The sequence below is a fragment of the Sceloporus occidentalis genome, unplaced genomic scaffold, assembly GCF_023333645.1.
Source record: "Sceloporus occidentalis isolate IW3139 unplaced genomic scaffold, rSceOcc1.0.p SCAF_292, whole genome shotgun sequence".
In the NCBI taxonomy this organism is placed as follows: domain Eukaryota; kingdom Metazoa; phylum Chordata; class Lepidosauria; order Squamata; family Phrynosomatidae; genus Sceloporus; species Sceloporus occidentalis.
The window spans coordinates 489,874-511,771 of record NW_028317272.1 but is presented as its reverse complement, the minus strand read 5'-3'; the positions used below and the strand labels follow the sequence as shown (position 1 = coordinate 511,771).

The window sequence follows — 21,898 nt, the reverse complement described above, 5'->3', positions numbered from 1 at the left end:
GCAGAGGACCACAAGGTTTGGGCTGAATGGTTCCAAGTTCTATGTTTCTGAAAGTTCTGCAGAGGCAAAATCATAAAACCCAAACAAAAGCATACGCTATTGGTCGATCACTAAACTCCTGTACTCTACAACATTAGCAGGTCAGGTGTTGACACCTGGCTTCTATTCACCTAGAGATTCTAACGCATTGCTAGGAAGTGTGTCTTGGCTCCTGTCTTCGCACCTAACAATGTCCTCCACCCCAGTCCAGATCAAAGGGCACACTTAGGGGAGCAATGGAAGAACACTCTCCAATGTTCCTGGACAGCTCCCACTCCTTTACAATTTCTAATGGCTCCGTACATTGTTGGAAGGTGTGAAAATAAACACTAGCCTGCTGGGGGCGGGGGTGGGGATATACAGAAGAACGTGTTAGCGACTCAATATAGCGGAAACAATTATTTTATAAAGTTCAACAATGCAACAGAAGCGGGCTAATTAAGAGATACAGAGAACGTCATCAAAAATATTTAAAAAATAGCTGGGCTGGTGCAAACCCAACCTAGGAAACAGAGCATGTCCTCCTCTAAAGGCCCAGGCTGGCCATCTGCCAAACCGGGGCTATCTTGATACCCCAGCAGCTGGCTTGGCCCAAGTGACTCACACACCTCGCTTGTTGATGGTTTTGTTCCTCAAACGCTTCCATAGAGATGTTTACGAGGATTTCGCCCTATCTTTCCATATCTTTTCCAGACAAGTCTAACCAGTTACTGTCCGGCCTGCCCTTACTCTTGAACTTCTTAAACTATTCTACTCTGGGACCAGTTGATAAAGGTGTTGGACCCCAATGACCCCAGAATTACTCCATTACAGTAACCAGAAAAAGTAATGGCTGGCAGTGGGAAATATGCTAGTGTTAAGCTGGTGGCAAAAACGTTTCAACTTATCTTCTAGAGCTATCCACCTATCTATCCATCCATCTATCTATCTATCTATCTATCTATCTATCTATCTATCCATCCATCCATCCATCTATCTATCTATCTATCTATCTACCCATCCATCCATCCATCCATCTATCTATCTACCCATCCATCCATCCATCCATCCATCTATCTATCTATCTATCTATCTATCTATCTATCTATCTATCTATCTATCTATCTATCTATCCATCCATCCATCCATCCATCTATCTATCTATCTATCTATCTATCTATCTATCTATCTATCTATCTATCATTTATCGCTATTATCTATCACACCGGAGATCCCATTCCTGCAGTGCAGATAATTACTGAGGCTGAACTAATAAATCCCCCCTCTCCTCCCCACTGATCTGTTCTCCTCTCCCCTCCTCTTCTTTTCCATCCCTTCTCCTCCCTCTCTCTGGGATTCCTCTAAATCCATTATCTTTATACTTCAATACCCTATTACCCCCTGCCTTCCCGGTGCTGCCCCATCGCAGGTCCGCCATTGTTTCCATATGCTCTTCTGGCACGGACACTCAGCCCCTTTAATTTAAAAACCTGGCCTTCCTCCTTATTGCTCACACATTAGATGCATTTCAGCCTCAGCGACATGTGTCTAATCCCGCAAGCACCAAGACCACAATCTGTTTGAGGTCTGGACACATTTACAAACTTCACAGGTCCCTTCTTCATTCATACCAAAGCAGACCCATCTTAGAGAACACAATATATATATATTTTTTCTTGTTTAGTGGTAGTATTATTATTATATTCCTCCTAAAAAAAGTATATATATTTATTTGACATACAATATCTACGTACAAAAATATTATCATTTAATTCCAGACAATAATACTCTTGAATAATAAATATTTTATTTCTTCTTCATTTTAGACGATAATACTTCAAACAAATAAAAATTTGAATCCGCCTATATATTTTACAGATTTTTTTTTTGTATTCACCTCATATACAACATCTACCTGCAAGTATAACATATCATTTCAGACAATATTACAGAAAAGTACAATATTGTTTAGTCATCTCATATACACTGTATAGCCAAAATTATGATAAAACGCACTAAAATACATTTTCAGACATTCATTTTTACAAAAAATGCATACGCATGAATCCAATCACTGTGCACATAATTTCTCATATTTATCAAAATCTGTGAGTTGATTCTTATTCCATTAGTTCATATTGCGCCTTAAATAAATAAATAAAATATATATAGCGCCTTCAAAAATAATATATATATCTGTATTCTATTTATCATATATATATGTATTCTATATATCATAAATATATATGTATTCTATATATCATATATATATATATGTATTCTATATATCATATTTATATGTATTCTATATATCATATATATATGTATTCTATATATCATATATATATATATATATGTATTCTATATATCATATATATATATATGTATTCTATATATCATATATATATGTATTCTATATATCATATATATATGTATTCTATATATCATAAATATATATATGTATTCTATATATCATATATATATATATTCTATATATCATATATATATATGTATTCTATATATCATATATATATATGTATTCTATATATACTATATATCATATATATATATATGATATATATGTATACTATATATCATATATATATATGTATTCTATATCTCATATATATATATATGTATTCTATATATCATATATATATGTATTCTATATCTCATATATATATGTATTCTATATCTCATATATATATGTATTCTATATCTCATATATATATATCTATTCTATATATCATATATATATATATACTATATATCATATATATATATGTATTCTATATATCATATATATATATATATATGTATTCGATAGATAGATAGATAGATAGATAGATAGATAGATAGATAGATAGATAGACGGATAGATAGCTAGATAGATAGGATATATATATCTATAGAATATATTTTTAAAATATTTAATATGTTTTAAATATATTTTTAAATATGAAACTATATGTTCCTAATGCTTAATTTAAGAAAAGAAGTTTGAAATATATGAAAGGAGTTACGACATTAAGGGATAATTAATTGCTATTATGGGCAATAAAAATAATTGCGTCATGTATTTAGAATTCACATTTTTTTTAATATTCTGCACCAATTTAAGGATGTTATATAAGGATGGTACCGTTTGGGAAGAACTTCTAAAGAAGAAAGTGAAGCTTCACTTCTAACGTCCTTTGTTTTGTATATGAGTCATCCCTAAAAGGATTTTAAAAGGGTTTATCTCTTTAATCCGTGATATCTCTAGCGCCCTTTCTTCTGCCCTCATTTTAGCCTTTTAACATTCCAAATCTTGTCCCTTTCTTGGTCCGGCAACTACTTAAATATTCAAGGTTCCTTAATTCCCCGTAACTCTTCCTCGAACCTATTTTCCTCTTTTACAATAAACTCTATAAAGTGGGCTTAGTATCCCTTAGAAACTGCAGATTACACATAAATATCCCGGAAAAGAAAAAAAAAGAAGAAAGAAGAAGGAAATGCCTTCCGACTAATTCATTGAGAACGGATTCAGCCGTGTGTTTAAAATTCTAATGAACAAATAAATATAATAAAATCTTTTAATAAGGGGATGTGTGCGGGTCGGGGGGGGGGGGGGTGCAAATCTTTGAGAGATCAAAGGGTTAAAAGGCAAAGAGACACCAAATTTGAGCTTGATATCTGATTTGATATTAGAGCGAGTAGATCTCCCAAAGTCTGCATGTTATTGCCCTAAAATTTGCCCTAATTTGCCCTAAAATGTATGTATATACCAGATCTGGTTACCTATACCTACCAAATGTCCTGACTTTTAAGAGACAGTGCTAATTTTGGGGCTTTGTCCCTCAGAGCTGCCCTACCCTCTTGGCTTTGCATGCGGAGGGGATCGTGGGCCAGTTGGGGAGATCCTCTGATGTTATTTAGTGTGGATTTAGGAGAAATTTTTTTTAAAAATACTGAAAAAATACTAAATAAGGACAAAAGTATCAATGAGGAGTATCTGATGGCCATGTGTATGGGGATCTGTTGAAAGACCCTTTTACAGATTTTTCTTTGGATTGGTAAAGAAAGAATCTTTTTGAAATTCTCCAAAAACGTACTCCCTAACCCCAAAATAAAACTGGCAGCCTTAGGAACCAAAAGATGGCGACACAAAATTACCAACGTTAGAGCTCATGAATCTGTGAATAGGTTCCTTTAAGAATCCTTGAAGGATCCCGTGGTGATTGGCCAATGGGAAGAGACACGCCTATTCTAGTTGGCTCAAAGCGGAGCAATGCTCTCCTCTGATTGGCTAGCCATAAAAATTCTGTGGTGTATAAGCCTCCTGGTGGGGGTCTCCATCCAGCATAAGCCCCTTATAAAGGGGGATCATGGCTCCGGAGAATTAGTTTAGTTTCCCAGCAATGAATTACCTCTACCACTTGGCTTACAGTCATTAAATTAACCTCTTAATGACATGAAGGTGGCAAGAGAAAGCAAACACTGCGAACCTAAGAAAAGGGTATGTATTTCCTCCATTAAATATTTTAACAATATTTTAGTATTTTTTTTAAAAAAAAATTAACAAAGTGTTTAGTGTAGAATGTAGGCCTTAATCAATAACGATAAATTCATAATTTTTACTGTTTTTTTTGTATATACAAATACATTTTAGGATAAATATTTAACTTTGAAATTATTTTTGATGGGAAGAATGCTATTTCATTTGCCATTTGCACTGTATCAGCCTGCACCTCAGCACTGAAACTGTTAAACGTGGTTGCGTCATACACTGTCTGTTTTAACCCCTTTCCTACCCGTGAGCTTGTGTGCTGATTTCTGTAGATGAGATGTAATAGAAATGCACCACCTTCCAAAAATTCATTGATCTATGCCCCAAAAAATTGCAATAACCTTATTTGGATATTATGATGGAATATATATATATATATATATATATATATATGTCTATGTTTGTGGCATGGTTTCTTATGAGATATTTCATGAAGGTTAATTGTAGGTCGGCAGTGATTCTAATAAAAAATTAAATCTAGACATTTAAATGCCTTCATAATAGAATGAGAGTATTCCAGTTTTAAAAAAGTTGGCTTATTTTTTTTTGTAAAAATTTTTTTTTTTTTTTTTATATTTTGCAGCTTTTAAAACCAATGGTTGAAAAACAAAGACGGGAGAGAATAAACAGGAATCTGGAGGAGATACGAGTTTTATTATCGGGAGCCATGGGACACGAGGTGGGAATATGTAGAGATCTCTGTTATTTATTTGTCAGCGATCCAGCACTTTACTATTAGAGCTGCTGTTGTCTAAAACTATTTTATAACTAAATACAGCTTTAGAAACGTAATTCCTCCTAGTACTGATGACTATCCAAACCTTTCCCAGAAATACTTATTCTATAAAGTAAAAAAAAAAAAAAAAAAAGTTTAAAAAATCTTGCCTGGATCATGACTTAATTGTCATGTGACACAAAAGCAGACACTTTGCCATAGAAGAGGGGCGTCCAACCTGCGGCTCTCCATGTGCTGCAGGACTACATCTCCCATACTCCTCTGCCAGGTCCTTAGCTGAAAGAGCATTATGGGAGATGTAGTCCTGCAGCAGCTGGAGGGCCGCAGGTTGGGCAGCCCTGCCATAGAAACCTGTAATACGCCTTCATAAGTTTTTCTTGGCTACCATACGAAATAGCACTATAACCCCTTAAGGCCAATGGGCAGTCCCTAAACCCATTGAAAACAATGCATTTTGAGCCGATACATATATGGGCTTTGTCATTAAGGGGTTAAATAAAACAAAGACACATAAAGTCATTATATTACTTCTCTATGTTTTCACAGAAATTAAGGAATCCAAAGATAGAGAAAGCTGAACTCCTTGAGTACACAGTTCAGTTTCTCCAAACGAGCAGACTGGCTTTTGGAGGAGGCCAACAAGAAGCCAAGCCATGTTACCATTTTGGACACAACCATTGCCTTCAAACAGCTATTAACTTCATCAAATCAAACAAGGAACTCCACCATGCTATTCAAGTTCTCCTTCCCCAACAATTGTCCTTAATAGGTCGAACTGTGGAATCTTCAGCTCCAAGAATTAGGGATCACAGCTTTAGCCATCTACAGCCACTGATGGCCACATTTGCCGAGAAAGAATTTACGCACAATTTATGTTCTAATAATGTTTCTCTAGACCATACGAACACATTTGTTACTACCCAAGGTAACATTTTATCAACAAACCAGACTGGTATGTGCTGGAGACCTTGGGTTTGAAGCCTACATACTTTTTACAATGAAGCTCAGACGTGGACAAATCAGTCTAAGGCTTTTGGGGCAATCCATTATGTCATCAATGAAGCTGGAGTGGGCTAAATGGATTGTGTTAATCCCCAGTACACTTAAACTGTGTGGAACAGGTGGCTTCCCCAAGCAGTTTTCATGATGCAGCGAGGAGGGCTGCAGAGCAGCCTAATGGCCATGAGGGGGCGACAAAGGTGCACAGAATATATCCCAGCCTCAGCTGCCAAATGGACATTAGCTATATATATATATTCTGCAGAGAGTGAAATTTCTAATATTTGAAATGGATAAACAACATCTGATGCATTTTAAAAGCTTTTATTTGTTTAAATATTACCATGTGATTTTATTTATATTTTTAAATAATACATGTTATTATATTTGTGAATCTTGTAATAAAATACATGCGGATAGCTGTATCTTTCACTATATTTCTAATGTTCCCATAGGCTTTACTAAATTCACTAAAAGAAATCCCTGCATTCATAGTACCACAAAGAAATCTGGCTTATGCTCAAGATTTGAACCTTAAATCAGAGTTTGAATTCACCGCAGCAGGTGTAAGACTCTGTAGACGAGACCATTAACAGAACCTGGACTGAATGGTAGTCAGGGCACACATCAAAAATACTGGACCCTATTTGTCAACTTTTTATAGAATGCATATTCATTTGAAGTTTCTATCTGTAAGAACTAGAAGCAGGCCAAACATCTCCATACGACTGTTAGGACGCTCAGGCGCGATTCTAATTTCAAGGGTGTGGCTCGGCTAAAGTGAGTAAATAGAAACCTCTCTAACATTTATTTTCTTACTTATGACACTCATACACTTATATCTGCAGGTACATTGCTAGATTTCTGAATGATCTGGTGCTATAATGCAAAGTCATGCAAAAGTTTATGGACGTCAAGTGATCCCTGAGGTGATACCCCTTGGTAAAACAAATTAACGGGGCAAGGCGTGTTAACCAACTAAGCCACAGAACCGCTAGCTGTAGGTAGTGCTATGATGTGGCAAAACTCGGAGAATTTAGAAACTTCCTTGCTATAAGGGAACTGAACATCCATTAAACCATCCCCAGATGAAAGAGCGAGGTGTGTGACCGGAATATATGGAAAAGGGGTGTTGTGCAGGGTTTTAAAAGATAAGTAGGCACTGCTGAGATTTGAACTCAGGATCTCCTGTTTACTAGACAGGCGCTTTAACCAACTAAGCCACAGCGCCACCTCCTGATCAGGATGAGGGTTATTTTGGTGAGTTACATGGTGATCTGTGACATCCTTGGCCTCAAAAGCCAATAGGGTCCCCCTGCACAGATTCAAATTTTGTTCCCGTAATTGTTCCTACTTAGGGCTTCGATTTGGCTGACGTTATGAATTCCTTCCTAATATATAAAAAAATATTAAAAATGTCAGTTGTTTAAAGACGCATACACAACATCTGTTGCAAATGGCACCAAGCTTAGTAACTATCATTTAAAAAGATTTTTAAAATTCATTTTTTAAAAGCTGTTATTATTTGTGTGAATACTACCATGCATACAGCATTTTGTGACATGCGGGAGTATAATCATTTGATGTTTTATGTCTTGTTGCGAGGGGCTCTATTATTTGAACAAACGTGTTGGCAGAGTTTGGTTCCATTATCTATGTGTGTTGTTTCAGTAGGTAATTTCCCATTAACCAGCTTTTGTTTTAAATTAGGTGGTTGTCTGAAGGTGTATTTTAGTTTTTCACGCTCTGCTAGTATTGGCTGTAGATCTTGGATAATTGTGCTACGTAGCTACCAAGGTATGTGTCAGAAGGCTTGTTCCTCTATGTATTGCAGTTGGTGCTGTTCAGGGTTTCAAGAGCACAACAGAGGCACTGCTGAGATTTGAACTCAGAATCTCCTGTTTGCTAGACAGGCGCTTTAACCAAGTAAGCCACAGCGGCACCTAGTCAGTTTTTTGCTGCAAGACTATCTTTAGTGAGGCTTGGTGTAGGGGCCTTACAGTGATGTGTGACTGAATAACGTCAGCTTAATTGTTACTACTTATAACTCAGATTTGAGTGCATATTCACATAAAGTTTCTATCTGTAAGAACTAGAAGGAGACCAAACATCTCCATACCACTGTTATGAGGCTCATGTGCAATTCTTAGCCCTTGACAAAACAAATGAATGGATCAAGCAGTGATGTGCAGGGTTTCAAAAGAGGGACAGAGGCACTGCTGAGATTCGAACTCAGGATCTCCTGTTTACTAGACAGGCGCTTTAACCAACTAAGCCACAGCGCCATCTGCTGTGCTGTTCTGTGTCTGCAAGACTTTCTTTGGTGAGGCTTGGTGAAAGGGCCTTAAACGGTGATGTGTGACTGAATGCTTGATTGTTACTATTTATAACTCAGATTTGAGTGCATATTCACTTAAAGTTACCCCTTGGCAAAACAATTGAATTGAGCAAGGAGTGATGTGCAGGGTTTCAAAAGTTCAGGAAAAATGTATTTTAGTTCTTCATGCTCTGCTAGTATTGGCTGTAGATCTTGGATAATTGTGCTACGTAGCTACCAAAGTATTTGTCAGCAGGTTTGTTTCTCTGTGTATTGCAGCCGGTGCTGTGCAGGGTTTCAAAAGAGGGACAGAGGCGCTGCTGAGAACTCAGGATCTTCTATTTACTAGACAGGCGCTTTAACCAACTAAACATCAGCACCATCTGTTGTGCTGTTGTGCAGGGCTTTCTTTGGTGAGGCTTGGTGTAGGGGCCTTAAACGGTGATGTGTGGCTGAATACTTGGAATCAAAAGCTTCATTGTTACCCCTTGGCAAAACCATTGAATGGAGCAAGGAGTGATGTGCAGGATTTCAAAAGTACTATGGTTGCTGCTATGGAGAGGCATAGTATGAATGGAGAGTGGAGTACATGCAAAACCAAGAATATAGAGGCACTGCTGAGATTCGAACTCAGGATCTCCTGTTTACTAGACAGGCGCTTTAACCAACTAAGCCACAGCGCCATCTGCTGTGCTGTTTTGCAGGACTTTCTTTGGTGAGGCTTGGTGTAGGACACTTACATGGCGATGTGTGGCTGAATACTTGGAATCAAAAGCTTGATTGTTACTACTTATAACTCAGATTTGAGTGCATATTCACTTAAAGTTACCCCTTGGCAAAACAATTGAATGCTATGGTTGCTGCTATGGAGAGGCATAGTATGAATGGGGAGTGGAGTTCATGCAAAACCAAGAAGAACAAATAAATGTCCCTACTGTTAGAGAAAATAACATTCATTACACCATCACCATAAGATGAAAGAGTTTTCTGATCTGAACAAAAACAGCTTCTATGAAAAAAATAATTAAATAATCCACGGAAACATCCTGTGAGCTGTGATGGCCGAGTGGTTAAGGCGTTGGACTCGAAATCCAATGGGGTTTCCCTGCACAGGTTCGAATCCTGTTCACAGCGCTTACCAATTTTTTTTGTTGTTGGAGAGATTAAGATGGAGTTATACATTCCTAAATATATTAACAAAATGCATACTGATGATGGCTGAAAGATTTAGAATAAATTGCACCCTAGTATAACTTAATGATGCTATTGAGACATTCAATTATGAATACACAGAAACACTATGATATATTTTACAGTGTTAAATATTAAGTGCTTGACAGATGTCTACACTACTTTTACACTTCAAAATGACTTCACCAGGGTGTAATCACTACTAGACATAACATTTTTACATGAAAATGTAGCAGTTCCAATCAACAGGAAACTCCACATAGAGAAGGAAGTCCTTATTTTCTGTCAACATGTAGAAAAGACGAAACTCATGCAAATCTTATTACGTTTGTTAATGTTTAAAAATAAAAAGGCACTGCTGAGATTCGAACTCAGGATCTCCTGTTTACTAGACAGGCGCTTTAACCAACTAAGCCACAGCGCCGTTGCAAGCAGCACCGGTATTTATTATTGAAATGCCTAAGAATAGGATGCGGACATTAGCCTGCCAATAATTTTGCAAAAAATGCAGAAATCCTTGTTTTAACCACATTGAACATTTTTTTAATGTAAACTGAGCTTCTTATGTGGTCTGTTGTAACATTACATACATATCTAACAGTATCTATAACCCTACTCAGTGAATCCAACCAATATTTAAATGTCTCTTGTATATATTGCTATATAAAAGTCTAGATAAGAAATACAAGTAAATATTTTCACACATATTGGACTGCTGTTATCATCAGAGGTGGGAAACAATAATTGTCCTGAAAACGGTCAATACAGCTTTAATAATAATAATAATAATAATAATAATAATAATAATTCTTAGTGGATCTGAAAATGTGCTCTTTAAGTTGTGTTTATAGATCTCCAATCACATGGTGCTTGTTCTGGCATCCGCCCTTTAAATGTATCAAGCTGTGATGGCCGAGTGGTTAAGGCGTTGGACTCGAAATCCAATGGGGTTTCCCTGCACAGGTTCGAATCCTGTTCACAGCGGTTAGGTTTTGCTTTGAGATTGGTATCTGCTAACTATAACTTTATGAGAAAATTGATAATAATTGAAAAGAAAAATAAAGTCAAGGAGATAAGAATAAAAAAACACTTTAATCTTGTTTACTTTACAAGCAGGTAAGCAGCTAAGAACACTCAAATTAAGAAAAGCCAAGTCTCTAAACACACCCTCTTTTATTTACAATAAAATCTAATTATATATTAACTACAACCTATTTACACATAAGGGGTGGAGGTATACATTCCACATTAGGAATTTGCCAAGGAAACTTTAATTAGAATAAACTACAATGGATACTGTATTGGAAAGACAAATATGACTAAATAACCCCTTAGGTGCCAGGAAAGTGCAATACATTACTTTTCAATATTGTTTAATAATTACAAGGTTATTAATTCAGTTAAAGGTGCTGTTCCTCTTAGTCAAAAATAATTTAGTTTTTTTTAGGATAACAGACTATTTTTATCTGCTTTTGAGTCACATGAAAATTAAGTATTCTTAGCATAAAATTATAAATATGGCATACTTTTTTCTTATTTCTGGAAAGGATCGGGGTCATTTTAAAGAGACAATGCAGAATATATGTCTGTCACTTGCTTATTTAAGTTAAACACAATTTAACACACGTTAAAATATATCAAAGTGTTTCTTAAAAAAAACAAAAACCTCTAATCTAATTTTATTTCTAAATAGAACTGTGATCAATTGTCATATTTGAACACATTCTGAAATGGAACCCTATTTATTTATCAATTTTTTCGGTGATGGGCCAATGTTAATTTTATTTATTTTTCCAGAACCAAATTTGAGAATGTATTTATTTTTTTTTAACCACCCAAGTGTCGGTTATCCATATGCAATAAATTCACTTGGGAATGGGGGCACCTTCACGTAGACAGGTCAAGAGATAGACGCTGACACTGTTCAGAAGTATGAGGTGAAAGTGTCTTTTAGTAACATACTGTTCTTAAATTGACAATTGAAAGTCTTCTAGATGGAGAAGCACTATCTGAAATAAAGACTCATTTAAATGTCCATCATAAAGTCCTCCTTACACCTACTTCATTTATCTTAAGTAAATAAAAGGACAGTACAATGTAATCATATGGTTCATTAGAGAGCATTCCATATCCCTACCACAGCCTCCAAACTTTAGCTCTTGGTCCCATATTTATATAAGAAGAACACAGAATGTTCTAAAGTAGATGCTCATTTTTGAAAACAATTCAAATAAAACATGGTGTTCTGTGGTCAGTATCACAGTGAGGTCTACAAGGTCCCTCGCATCCCTGAACCTCATAACGTTGTCTTGATGATTTGTCTTTGGATGATTTGTCATAAGAATGATTGACTTGAGATGAGCCAAACCCTAGATGGGTTACTTCATCTTCTGCTTCTTGACGATGTCCCTCTCTTTTTCGAGTTTTTTCCTTCTTCTTTCTGGAATTTCTTCTAGGCTGATACCGTGGTTACCGCTCCTGTAGGCACAAGTAAGAAAAAAAAACATTATTAAAGAAGGCTAGTAAGACTATTCTCTTTATTGTAATGATTCCAACATTTTAACGGTTTAGCTGTAGTGGAGTCTACTTTCTTCTCTTGAGGAAACACGGACATGCTGAAAACAAGTAGGGCAGCAGCTGGAATGACATATGGCCAATGGATAAAAACGGCCAAAATCCAGTTTTTTTCATTTACCTTACGTTTTTGGCAGCATGTTACAAAGTTTCAGGGTAGAGTGCTTCAACTACTGGATGACCCCAACAGCCTCACGAAACATTAATGCATATTAAAGTGCTTAGTAAGCATTTTGTACAGCAGAGTTGTAGCATGATGCCCTTCCCCAGGATTCCTTCTAGTTCCAGCTTGAAGCAGTCAAGCATCCTTAATCAATGGGGCATGCTCAGGGTTGGGGGGTCTTCTTAGACCCCCTAGATATCTTGTGTGAGCAATCGTTAAGGCCGCCTGGAGGTGAGTAACTCGCACTAATGGAGCCCTGAACAGGGGGAAGGAAGCTGAAGGGGAGAGGTGTTGGTTGGTTGGGGAAACAGAGGGCAGAGGGCTGCCGGCATTCAGCCCATTGGTAAAGTCCAGCCCAATGACCCCATAATAAAGCACCCAAGATATATCAGACAATATACTGAACATGCGCTATGCACTCTGAAACACATTTTCAGAAAGAAAACACATAAAAAAAACCACTACAAGGAACACAGAAATGATCCAGTCAGGATTGAAATGCTTTCTTTTCACTCTCATCACCCCGGTGGATACATGTAGAATTGCAAGTAGTTGCATCAGAGAAGCCTAGACAGGTTAGACGAGGGAACAATCCCCCCTCCCGCTTCTTTGTCAGTCCTCCCCTACCTTTAATACACACCATTCATAAATATATTATCCTGTCCTCCATAATAATAATAAGATGGACAGTGTCCAGAACATAGATGGAATGTAAGGACAATATTTGGGAATAAGGAGGCAAAAAAGAGATAATGCTCACCCAGGTAATACATCTGGGGGTGTTGGGAGAGGCTTGTTAAATCCATCTTTTCCCACCAACCAGTAAGTGTCCTCAACTCCTTTCCCCTACGAATACAAACAAAAGAAAAGGGCTTTAAAAGAAGAATTAATGATGAGAAAATGGACTAATAATAATAATAATAATAATAAAAAAACTTCATCCATGATTGTAGAAATATCGCCAGCCTGGCTTAGTATACATTGTCCAAAAAAATTATAATACTTTTCTTACCTTAAGCTCGGTTTTACCCCTCACGTCTATCCGGTATCCCTCCTGCAAAGATCTCAAGATGTTCACGGTACTGACGTTGACATGAACGCGATACGCTGGTGGGAAAAAAAAGGGGGTCAAGGAGACAATCAGTAGGGCCCTGGAGTTTTATACCTGCAGTGTAGAAAGGGGTCACGCTTAAGATGTAGAATATTTTGAATAATTAATTATGGGTTATTAAATATGTAACACAAAGTTATTTTCGGTAATCAAGAGGTCACCATGGACATAGTGGTGGTGGTGGGGGGTCTGATTAGATAATGCATAGGGAAGACTTCCTCAAGCTCCATCATGGATACTGATGGCCATGTATGAAGGCATTAAGATATATTTCATTGTTATCACAATAATCTATCTAATTATTATTAATATTATTATTTTAAAAAAGTATTTGAATGCGTGTATTTTCTACCTTGTTATTGCTGGATGCTCTTACCTAGGGTTATAAAGCCTAGAGTTTGAGGGTTAGGTCTTGGAGAAGATTCACTTCATTGGTCTCTGACAGCCGATTTAAGGTGAGATCTCATCTCCTTTTATATATCTTTTTTATATAAGGTTTTGGTATCTCATTAACCCTATTTAGAGCTGTTACACCTGTTATTCCTGGAGTCCTACTCTATTTCCATAGCAATGCCCTGATAAAAATGGCAGAACTAGCGTAGGGATTCCTCAAGAAGGATATTAGGAAGTAAAAGCCAAACAGTATGTAATGACGTGAAGAACATTACTAGATCTGGTAGAACTGGAATTACTTACGTAGTCCGGTGGATTCCATACGGGAAGCGGTATTGACGGTGTCACCAAAGAGACAATATCGTGGCATTGTTAGTCCCACCACTCCAGCTACGCATGGTCCTGGATAATGGGAATTAACAAAGGATATGGGGGACAAAAAGAATGACACAAAAAGAAGAAATAAACCAAGATGAAGAAAGGAACAATAACAGGCACATGGTGATCAGTTGTAGCATCCTTGACATCTTCTCACCTGAATGGAGTCCGATTCTGATTCGTACCGGAACCTCTGGCATATGTCTCATCTTAAAGGACCCAACCGAACTAAGGATATCCAGAGACATGTTTGCAATCTCCGCTGCATGACGGTTCCCATTTTTCTTGGGAAGACCTGAAGCCACCATATAAGCATCACCAATAGTTTCCACCTAAGAAAAAAAGAGGTTTGTCACACTGATAAAACAGCACAAGCTATCTCATCTGTACATACATAGAGAGTACGGAGCGAGCTACCTGTCACCTGTATATACAGAGAGAGCGCGGCCCGAGCTAACTGTCCCCTGAATATACAGAGAGAGCGCGGCCCGAGCTATCTGTCCCCTGTATATACAGAGAGAGCGCGGCCCGAGCTATCTGTCCCCTGTATATACAGAGAGAGCGCGGCCCGAGCTATCTGTCCCCTGTATATACAGAGAGAGCGCGGCCCGAGCTATCTGTCCCCTGTATATACAGAGAGAGCGCGGCCCGAGCTATCTGTCCCCTGTATATACAGAGAGAGCGCGGCCCGAGCTATCTGTCCCCTGTATATACAGAGAGAGCGCGGCCCGAGCTATCTGTCCCCTGTATATACAGAGAGAGCGCGGCCCGAGCTATCTGTCCCCTGTATATACAGAGAGAGCGCGGCCCGAGCTATCTGTCCCCTGTATATACAGAGAGAGCGCGGCCCGAGCTATCTGTCCCCTGTATATACAGAGAGAGCGCGGCCCGAGCTATCTGTCCCCTGTATATACAGAGAGAGCGCGGCCCGAGCTATCTGTCCCCTGTATATACAGAGAGAGCGCGGCTCGAGCTATCTGTCCCCTGTATATACAGAGAGAGCGCAGCCCGAGCTATCTGTCCCCTGTATGTATGCGACTTATACCTTCATATAGGTAAGAGGGTAAATGAACAGTGTCTCACCTTGTAGACATCATGGGAACCAATAATGGCATCAAATAATGTATAAAGGTCATTGAGAAGGTCAACAACCTCAATGGGGTCACTCAGGGAGGATATAGTGGTGAACCCTACGATGTCACTAAAGTAGATGGTGACTTGGTCAAAATGTTCTGGTTCCACTGGTACACCAGTCTTCAGAGCTTCAGCAACTGACCTAAGAATGAGATACAGTCATAAGACAACAACGAGTGGTGATAAGGGGAGGAAGAGGTGTTAAGACTGAAGAGAGATAGAGGTTCACAAACAATGTGCAGGAGTAAAATGTTGGAGAGCATAAACTAACTACATATCATTCACCACTCAAACTCCTGCCACCGCTTTGGGTCTTTCTCTTATATTTTTGTTTTTCTGTCCATCTACCTCCCCCCTTTATTGCTCTCATGTGCCCTTATCACACTTACGGGGGAAGCATTTGGGTGAGTAGCTTGTCTGTCTTCTGCTTTTCGATCTCTAGCTCTTCAGTTCTCTCCCGGATGAGGTCCTCCAAGTTACTAGAGTACTGCTCCAACATTCTGAGCATTGAGTCAATAATGTTTGTCTTGCGTCCACGGTTTATGGTTTTAAACTAGTACAAGAAACATATAAGTTAACATAACTGACCCATGGTCAGATTGGCATTCAAATTCATGATGACTTTGTAATAACACGGTAGAAGAAGAAGATGTCAACTCTCATGTCAAGAAGCACTCGCAGAATTTGCCATCAAACATCAAAGGTGGCGCATAGGTAGACTGTACCTATGGTCAAATATCTCTAACCCAGTTCATAACATTAATTCAGATTGATGTGGGTTTTTTTCTGGATCAAGGAGGTGAGATACAACCAACGCAGTCTAAAAACCTGGGGAAAAAAGAACAGTCAAATAAGAAAGCAAACATTATGATTGGGTCTTGGTGTCACCTGGTCAAAGACCTGGTCAATATTTGGTCTTCTCTCTGGATGTTCACTCCAACATTGCTTCATTAGTTGGATACATTCTGGAGGAGCCTGATCCAAGGAAACAGAAGGACGGCACAGAGGGGGTGGGCGACGGACCTTGCATATTATTTCTATTGGGAATATGAATGGAGGAATGTATTAAAACCTGCAAAGAAGCAATGCCTCTTTTTTGTAAATAGTTTCTGTGAGAGATTTTACTCCAATTTTATGCTTGGAAGTTAATGATAAAATGGCGGAATTTGTGTATTTGTAAAAGGACAGGGGAATAGAGGTGAGTATTGACAAAATACCTACCCTCAGCGGACAGCTCTAACATACAGTATGGAGAACCCCGTATAATAACCTCTTGTGTTATTATAGCAAAGCTGTAGACATCCCCTCGGTAGGTGCCTCTCTGACACAGTAGAGGGTCTCGGAGAAGCTCCGGCGAAGTCCACAATAGGTCTGCAATCAGAAGGGCCCAGTGAGGAACACTACCATACTGGCAATGTGCATTTACAACACAGAGTAGCTGATTATGGGAGTTTGAGGTTGGCTATGACTTACCCTCAGGCCTTGGCTCAGCTAGGGACAGCCTCTGGGCATCATACAATTCATTCATTCCATGGTCCGTGACTTTAAGTACAAATCTCCCATCAACAACACAATTTCGTGACTTGAGGTGCCCATGCGAAATCTCACGATGGTGGAGAAATTTCAAGCCCTGTCAGAGAAATCAAAATTTGGTTATCCAAAGAGCCTCCGTCAAACGGTTATTATTAGGATGCATTATTGCAAAGGTTCCAATCTACAGATCCTTGGTGCTAGATACTTGTGTCTGAAAACCCTGTTTATAACATTTTTTTATTTGAATCCCTCTCTTACCCTCTCTCATCCCACCCATTTCACCTTAATGAGATCGAGCAGTAGCGAGGATTTGAACATCCAGTCCAGCTTCATGTCCTGGTTCTGAATAAGATCCTCCAGACTCCCCCGGGAACAATGTTCTGATACTACTCCTAGTACACCCATGTCATGAAATAGTCCCAGGTATAGGTTAACGTTCTCGTGTCGGAGCTCACGAAGCTATGAAATAAAAAAAAAAAAAAAAATAACACGAATAAAACCGTTCATAAATAAGTGGTAAAATTTACAAAAAAACATTACACTGAACTGTGAAACTCAGAATATATTTATCTTTGAAAGGTAAGAATGCAAAACACTGACTAATACGGCTACCCCAAACTACAGTACTCTTTGAAAGGTGAAATGTTATACAGTATATGGTATGTTTGGGGCCTGGGGGAAGCACTTTTTGAGTGCACACTTTACTTCCTGTCCTATGCTCAGGAAGTGAAATTGTGCGAAGGCAAGCTGTCCACTGACACCTACCATACAGAAGACGTTCTTCGTGGCAGGTCGGATCTCTCCGTGCTTCTCACCGGGGAATTTTTTTACCCAAACCCAGTCCCCCTACAAGAAATTCAAGCGCATACAAACGGGCATTCAAGGAAATCAGATTTGATTAAAAAAAAATAATTCATATTTAACAAACGTAAATAAGAGAGTTGGGCATGGTTTTACCTCATACACCCCTACATTTGTGTTGTGGGGAGTGGCGGCCATCATGCTCTTTCCAGATATCGAATGACGAGGTGTCCTCATGTCACTTACGCTTCTCCCCAGCAGACTGGTTCTGCTATCATCAGCCACCTTCTGAGAAGACAAACATCTGTTGTATCTTTTTCTTTCTCTGGTTTAATAGGCCTCCTTCCAGAACCTAATGCTCACCTTCCTGCTCTGTGTGTGAATAAAAGTCAAATCCTCCAGCGTAAGAATTATTTTATTGGGTCCTTTCAGCAGTTTTGCCTGCTGGATTCGTCGCCTGTGGAGCAAAATAATGGCGTGACCACAGGACTATGTTGTGTCTGCCTGGAATGTCGTCGATATACCGCACAACACATATACAGAACGTGAAAAATACCTGTGGAAAATCTATTTACAATTTACATAGTGACTGCAGGGTGTCAACAAATGCCTGTAAAGAATATATATATATCGATGGCAGTGAACGCAGGATATAGTTATACCTTACAACTATACATACCTTATGTAGAATGAGAGAGACGCTCCAGTGAGTGCAAAACTTGAGATCAAAATAAAAACCAAAAGCATAAATGCTGGATCCACTCCTAAAAAAATACACAGCGTGTCCATTATCAATGGCTAGTTACATGGTATTATTCAGTATTTTGTGTCATCAGAACAGGAAACAGATTGGCCCTTCCCCGCGTCTACTTATTTAATGAACTCCCTAAATGGATCAGGATGGAAACACAGACTCTGCCGGCAGATCGGCCTCATCTGGCCCATCTAGTCTGCCCGCTTTTCCTGCCGTAAACCTCACCAGTCGGTGGTCTAGTCTTAGATACGATCCCATGCGTGTGTGAAATTCCCTCACTGTATTAGCCTCTACCACCTCTGCCGGGAGGTTGTTTCACTTATTTACCATCCTTATGCAGAAGGCTGACCTACACACCAAGCTGGCTTGGCTTAAAAACAATTACTGGAGCAAGGGCTCTGATCCCTGCGAACCATTGCTTTGTGACATCTCTTGTGATTCTATAGTCTATTGACTATTCCCAGATGGACAGAGGATATATAATTTTAACTTGCTGATGGTATTATAGTGTATTGGGACCATGCCGGCTGTGAGATTTACAAAGAAGAAGATTTGTGGTGCCCCCCCGTTAACCTCACACTATGAGCCCGTTTAATAGACTTTCATGCTATCCGCATGAAGGCTTCTGGCTGAGTTCAATGAACTCGGTCATTTAATATCTTAGTGGTTTTATAGACGAAGCTGTGATGCCACAAGGAGATGGAGCTGATCTCTCCAATGTTATGTCCTACAGAATTTATTTTGTAGGGACATCGCCGGTGCCCAAGACACTGTCCTATGTAGGATCTCAACGTAATGCCTCATTTTGGTACTAATCAAACGTATCTGCTTGAACGGATCCCCTTAGCTATTTCTCAGTCTAATCTGATACTGGTGGCCTTCTTCCCGAGAACCCATGTTGAGCCAAAGCCAAAGACAAAACCATGGTTGGTCATAAAATGTCTGTAACCTACCCTACTTGTAATGCAGAATATAGGTGATAAAGAAGAGTCCTAGGCATTTCCGAATTAGTTATTTTCAAACTTTCCAGGTGGCGTCCAGACAAAGTGTAGAGATTTCATAAACCTTTAAGTTCTCATGGTTTACTCGCCTTTTATAGATACATGGCCACCAGATCCTATATCCAGTGGGTTCCTCAGTTTTTGAAAACCTGATGCGTTTCTGTCCCCCCCAGAGACTGAATTTGGAGAGCCTGGTTACACCCATTAATGGCTTCCTGACAATGGTAGAAAACTACTCCACGTCTTGTGTACATGTAAGTAGGTGCAATAACTTGGATAGGGGTAGGTAAGGATGGTGTTAGAAGTGGGCTCTGATTGGTTTAAGGTACTGTAGTACTTACCACCAATGCAAATTGAAGTACGATCAAACCAACAGTCAGAATCGGTTCCAGGACGGTAGCCATATGGAAAATGAATTTCCCCTACATATCGGAGTTCTCCTTTGGCTGGTAGAACTTCATATACCGGTTTAAATTTTCCACTTTCTCCATCTGTATCTAGGATTACATAGGGGGTCTCCGAGTCTCCGTCTTCATCAAGAGATACAGGAAACCCAAATCCCTCAAAGCGAACGTTCGGAGCGTGGTGTGCGATGGAAGTGGCCGTGGCTCTTTGCCCAGATTTGTAGGATCTGTCTACCGCTGTGGCCAGGAGGTAGATGGAATTGTAAATGGTGGCAAAGAGTGGAGATACCTAAGTGATAGAAGAAGACAAGAAAAATACTCAAACTGTATTCCATCTCTTTGTCAATGTATGGTTACAAGGAGACATTGGTAAACAAAGGATCCATCATACAGACAATACCTCCACTGGGTCAATATTTCGTGGCACTTCGCCATTGTCTCTTGCGTTTTTAAACGTCTCATAAAAGTCCCCATGCTGAGAAGTAACGGTTATAGTAAGTACGGCATCGTATGCTCTTCGGAGCTTGGTGTTGTTGGTAAACACTGAGTGGGGGCGGTTATATGGAAAGCTATACAGTAGAGTGTCATAAGGAATGAAGACCATGGAGCCATCAGTTAAACGCATGTCGTAGGCTACTTCCAGGAGGTGACGCTGGTCTTCCCCACCGATCAGAATGGATTGCATGCACATCACCACGACTGCAATAGAGACACGGGTAGAGATAAATATAGGGAATGAAGATGAGGCAGCAACGTGGGTTCATAAATCACTCACTATCCTCACCTCTTACTCTTCTTCTTCTTTTTAGCCTCCTCAGCGCCTCCCTTGCTCCTTCTGCCCCATCTCCCATGGTAACTACAGGTCCCACTGGCAATCCCCAACTACGGAGCGCATCCGCCAGCTCCCTTCCAGCTCCTGCCCAGAGCTCTTGTGGCCCAATCACCACTGCAACCCCAGCCCAGCGGAAGAAGCTTAGTACCGTGTACAGAATGTGGACTGGATATGGTAGAGGGCTCAGAACTCCGAGGCAAGACCATGACACCATTGGCTTGTTCCAGCCTTTTGCAAGTAGGCTTGCAGCAGAACAATATCCAGGGTTGGCTGGGCCAACAAAGGCAGCAGCAGAATGTTCCATAAGAGCGAAAGCAGCAAAAGCCCTCGGGGCAGAGCATCCTTGGGTTAATAGTGTATGTTCAAACCAAAGGCCTGAGGTCAGAGATTTATCTCTGTTTAGGTCAGAGAGAGCCAGACGAGCAGCCACCTCGGGAAAGGCTTTAGACAAGAAAGGGTCACAAGTCCAAGGTCCCACCAGGCCAATTCGGAAGGTGGCTGTCCAAACTTTGCTTGGAGAAAGGAGAAGAAAGAGCAAGAGGACAGATGAAGTCCACCTAGGGTGGTTGGAAAGGAAAAGTAAGGAGGTTGGTAGGTTCATGGTCTCGCTAGGATGCCAGGATTTTACGGGCGCTGGGCTCTCATGGCTGAAGTTGAAAGGAACATGAAGAGTGACCAGGGAAAAAAGAAAAGGAAAGAGTGAAGTAAAAAGAGAATTGAAATGACAGAAAAAGATACGATGACATAAACTGACATGGCCACAATATACGTCACTTGTCCTAAACAATAATGATGAAGTACCAATCCTACAAGGTTAAAGTCAGTTATTGTTACAAAAGTAGCCCATTTGGTTTTACTTTGGCCCCATGTATTAATGAATGGGATGAACAACATTTCTTTCTTTATAAATAAAACCTCTAAATTAGGAAATTCCCATAACTGAATGTATTAATTTATTTTTTTTTGTCTCAGCCCTCAAGTAGAGCTTTCAGGATCTCTCCAACATATTT

General features: G+C 39.3%; 1 protein-coding gene and 7 non-coding genes across 8 annotated transcripts; 2 read left to right on the top strand and 6 right to left on the bottom strand.

Annotated features, from left to right (window-relative positions):
• Positions 1-7,459: 7,459 nt before the first annotated feature.
• TRNAT-AGU (transfer RNA threonine (anticodon AGU)) lies at positions 7,460-7,533 on the bottom strand. The gene has a single exon. It is a non-coding gene; the product is annotated as a tRNA-Thr (tRNA).
• A 636-nt stretch (positions 7,534-8,169) lies between these two features.
• Positions 8,170-8,243, bottom strand: TRNAA-AGC (transfer RNA alanine (anticodon AGC)). Its single transcript has one exon. It is a non-coding gene; the product is annotated as a tRNA-Ala (tRNA).
• A 270-nt stretch (positions 8,244-8,513) lies between these two features.
• TRNAT-AGU (transfer RNA threonine (anticodon AGU)) lies at positions 8,514-8,587 on the bottom strand. The gene has a single exon. It is a non-coding gene; the product is annotated as a tRNA-Thr (tRNA).
• A 641-nt stretch (positions 8,588-9,228) lies between these two features.
• TRNAT-AGU (transfer RNA threonine (anticodon AGU)) lies at positions 9,229-9,302 on the bottom strand. The gene has a single exon. It is a non-coding gene; the product is annotated as a tRNA-Thr (tRNA).
• Positions 9,303-9,671: 369 nt separating this feature from the next.
• TRNAS-CGA (transfer RNA serine (anticodon CGA)) lies at positions 9,672-9,753 on the top strand. Its single transcript has one exon. It is a non-coding gene; the product is annotated as a tRNA-Ser (tRNA).
• Positions 9,754-10,160: 407 nt separating this feature from the next.
• TRNAT-AGU (transfer RNA threonine (anticodon AGU)) lies at positions 10,161-10,234 on the bottom strand. The gene has a single exon. It is a non-coding gene; the product is annotated as a tRNA-Thr (tRNA).
• A 478-nt stretch (positions 10,235-10,712) lies between these two features.
• TRNAS-CGA (transfer RNA serine (anticodon CGA)) lies at positions 10,713-10,794 on the top strand. The gene has a single exon. It is a non-coding gene; the product is annotated as a tRNA-Ser (tRNA).
• Positions 10,795-12,188: 1,394 nt separating this feature from the next.
• LOC149275326 (retinal guanylyl cyclase 2-like) lies at positions 12,189-21,489 on the bottom strand. Its single transcript, XM_089504841.1, has 18 exons — positions 20,841-21,489; positions 20,457-20,755; positions 19,994-20,345; positions 18,577-18,661; positions 18,261-18,354; positions 18,054-18,185; positions 17,862-17,942; positions 17,379-17,555; positions 17,037-17,193; positions 16,785-16,934; positions 16,452-16,600; positions 15,953-16,116; positions 15,513-15,705; positions 14,587-14,761; positions 14,355-14,453; positions 13,560-13,654; positions 13,308-13,393; positions 12,189-12,288 (listed from the first exon to the last, which is right to left on the bottom strand). Exons 1-18 carry the CDS (start codon positions 21,487-21,489, stop codon positions 12,189-12,191), a joined length of 3,237 nt encoding a protein of 1,078 aa, XP_089360967.1.
• Between the last annotated feature and the right edge of the window lie 409 nt (positions 21,490-21,898).